This window comes from Orycteropus afer, unplaced genomic scaffold (assembly GCF_000298275.1).
Source record: "Orycteropus afer afer isolate SDZICR_OR568_19922 unplaced genomic scaffold, OryAfe1.0 scaffold00358, whole genome shotgun sequence".
Taxonomy (NCBI): domain Eukaryota; kingdom Metazoa; phylum Chordata; class Mammalia; order Tubulidentata; family Orycteropodidae; genus Orycteropus; species Orycteropus afer.
Genome location: NW_006921945.1, coordinates 2393145 through 2396330, shown reverse-complemented (window position 1 = coordinate 2396330; position 3186 = coordinate 2393145). Strand labels below are relative to the sequence as shown.

Below are 3186 nucleotides of genomic sequence, written 5' to 3'. Positions count from 1 at the left end.
TCTGATTTCTGCCCCGTTGGTTCTGTCTTTTCCAGAAGGTCATTTACGTGGAGTTCTCAGCACAGAGCCTTGTGCTGATGCCAATGTTTTAGGGGCTGACGGAGACGAGACCGGATTTAGCGGGAGCGGGAGGAGGGCGCTGTGCTAGGGCGCACCGATGCTGGCAAGCAGCCCGGTGAGTTCCATTCTGACCTCAGATCTCAAAGACAGCACATTCCTCTACTCCCTTTAAAAGTCGTCATTGGACGTGACTTCCAAGGTGACATCCGAGAAGGGAGGCTTGGTGTTTCCTAGAGAAGGGGAGGGGGTGGGCAGCTGGGGTCTCGGTACTGGACACACCTCAGGGTGGCGAGAGGCGGAGCCGGCCGCTGCACGGAGTGCGGAGGGTGTCCAGTGCCTCCCTGGGGTTGTTCCCTGTCCTGCTGGTCCCCACTGCAAGGCTCACTAGAGAGCCTTCGACCCACGTGACCCAGTCAAGGACCCTGGGGCCATCTGTGTGGACAGGAGCTCTGCGGGGGAGCGGCGCCTGCCTAGGGGGCCCAGAGCACAGGCGGACGGGCCCTAACCCTCCTTCCACTCACGGTGACCCCATGTGCAACAGAATGAAATGCTGCCGGTCCCATGCCCCCCTCACCACGGCTGCTCCGTGCGAGCCCACTGATTCGCCGCTCTTCCAGCCCAACGTTCTATGCGATCCACAAGGTTTCAGTGGCTGCTTTTGGGAAGGCGGTCACCAACCCTTTCTTGCTCGTCCCCCAAGAGGTGCCCGCCCGGTCTCTCCCTTCCCGCGTCCCCTTCACCTACCTCGCTGACGACTGGTGCTGCTTGCTCTTCCGGGAGGAGACTGTGCTGGTGGGCTGCTGCCGCATCACGTGGGCCACACCCACGTTCAGGGGCTGGGCCGCCGGCAGCGTCACGTGACCTGTCAGCAGCGCAGGCTGCTGCATGATGGGATTGTAATGGCTGCCATGGGCATGCGTGTTCCTGAAAAGGAGAGGGGAAAAGAAGCACCTTCTTGGTTTCATACGAGCTTAGCTCCTCGATACCATGAACTGCCCTCCCCAGTTAAAAGCTGGCTGAAAAACATACAAGGCTGGCAGCTGGCTATCTCCCTGGCCTCCAGGGAAACCCACTGCCATCGATTCCAACTCACAGCGACCCCCACAAGGGTTCCGAGGTGCTAAACCTTTATGGAAGTAGATTTCCCCATCTTCCCTGTGTGGAGCGGCCAGTGGGTTTAGAACCGCCAACCTTCAGGTCAGCTGTCCAATGCCTTAGCCCTGCACCACCAGCGATCCTCTCGTCCTCCAGGTAATAAAGGAAGGACCTGGCCGGGGAGTTAACCAGGTGCGCTTCCAGACAGTGAAGCTGAAGTGCTGGTCCAAAGTGAGGAGAACACTTCAGGCGGGAGGAAGGGCGGAGAGCAGACACGGGCTCCTCATGTTGTGGGGGGAAGTGGGAAGTATCCCCTCGGATCTTTAAAGCCCCCAAGCAGGCGACGATGCTGAACAGCGACGTGTGCTCCGTTGTCGAGCCCGGAGGGGCGGTCAGTGGGTTACTCCATCCTGCTCCGGGAGGCAGGCGGGGATCTTAGCAGCACCACTGTGGAAGTGAGGAAACTAGCCGGCGCAGAAAAACCAATTCCGGAGGCCGCAGCCCGTGCTTTTGGGGTTGGGAGGTGTTAGTTTTCTTCTGGCTCCACCCAGCGGCCGCCCCAGCTCGGGCATGTGGGGGAGCAGCGGATCGCCCAGTGAACCCTTAGATTAACTGCAGGGCCACTAGGCACGCCTGGCGTTTGGTGTAAATAAAACTAGGAACAGTCAGGCACGTGTTGATAGAAATGCTGGTAGCTCTCACCCAAACAATGGGCTGTATTCCAAAGGTTTTCAGTCCGGGTTGTCTAGAGGTTAGAGGCGTGTTTGTCTGTCTTCAGATATACTATTAAAATTGGTGTTAATTCCCTGACTTAAGAGGCCCTTTTAACACATAATGGGATAAGCTAACAGAGGCTTCACTTGAATTATGGAAAATTTGAAACTGGTCTCTTTGTGAACTGAAAACAGGAGAGAAAGACCCCAGCGGGCACTTTGGTGGACATTCGGAGGGTGTCTCCGGCTGGGCAGACTCGGGCACTTCCGGTGTGAGGCGTCTTTCTCTCCTGACTGCTGTTTCTTCCACAGACAGTGGGCGCTCTTCTCCCTTTGCTACGGGCCTCGCTCTGGTTCCTCTATTAGCCACAATTATGGCTGCCCTTTGGGTCACATGTGACGTGGACAGAGACCGGGAAGAGAGTGTTGGCTTTTCATGTTTCCTGGGGGAGTAAGGCAAGGGGTGGAAAGAGAGGAGGGAAGGAAGGCGGGGGCAGGAAGTCCTTGTGAAAGGTGAGCGCTGCTGAAACCACAGGTGCTCCCGGAAGTGGGAAGCAAGGGGGCGGGCAGGGGTGGTCTTCAGGAGGGGGGGCATGGAGAAGGGAGCGCGCTTTCCTCCAGAGCCTGGTGGGACCTGCACCAAGGGTGGCGGCCCCATTTACTGCCACAAGGACCAGCCACTGGGGTGGTCCCCATGAAATATGACGAGTGCTCTGTCACATTTTATCTCATCTTCAGCCTCCCAGCAAGCCTGTGAGGTGGGCGCCATGCCCAGGACACAGTGCCAGAGGTGTGTGCTGTCTGACCTAGGGGTGAGCGTGGGGTGCTGTCCTGAGGAAGTGAGTGGGGCTGAGGAGATGGCTGTATCCTCTCTTCTTTCTACTGTTACTGTCAGAGGCCAAGAGTTGGCGGCCGGTCACAGTGACGCCACACACAACGAAGCCCAACCTTGCCTGGCCCTCGTCTTCATCATGATTGGCTGCAGACAGGACTGCTGGGATCTGTGGGGACTTCGCCGACTGATTTTCAGAAGCAGACTGCCAGGTCTTTCTTGCTGGTCCTTCTCAGTTTGGAACTCCACTGAAACCTCAGCATGGCGGCAACATGCATGCCTCTGCTGACAGATGGGTGGTGGCCGAACATGAGGTCACGGCTGGTCTCCTGCGTGGAGGCGAAGATTCTATCCCTGAGCCCCCCCACCCCCTCTTTTTACAGTCAGAACAAAGCCTGGGGAGTGAAAGAGGTGGCAGTTGGGGCTTCCACCTGCACCCTGTCTTCTTGTCCCGGGAGCTCTTAGTCATGGCCTGTGCGTCAGTCA

At 57.8% G+C, this 3186-nt stretch overlaps 1 protein-coding gene across 1 annotated transcript in view; it reads right to left on the bottom strand.

Annotated features, from left to right (window-relative positions):
* Nucleotides 1-3186, bottom strand: part of LOC103207226 (homeodomain-interacting protein kinase 2-like) — a 99405-nt gene that overhangs the window by 21530 nt on the left and 74689 nt on the right. The window contains exon 6 of the mRNA XM_007952789.1: nt 805-984. Within this exon, the coding sequence (XP_007950980.1) occupies nt 805-984 (180 nt within the window). The remainder of the gene's footprint in view (nt 1-804; nt 985-3186) is intronic.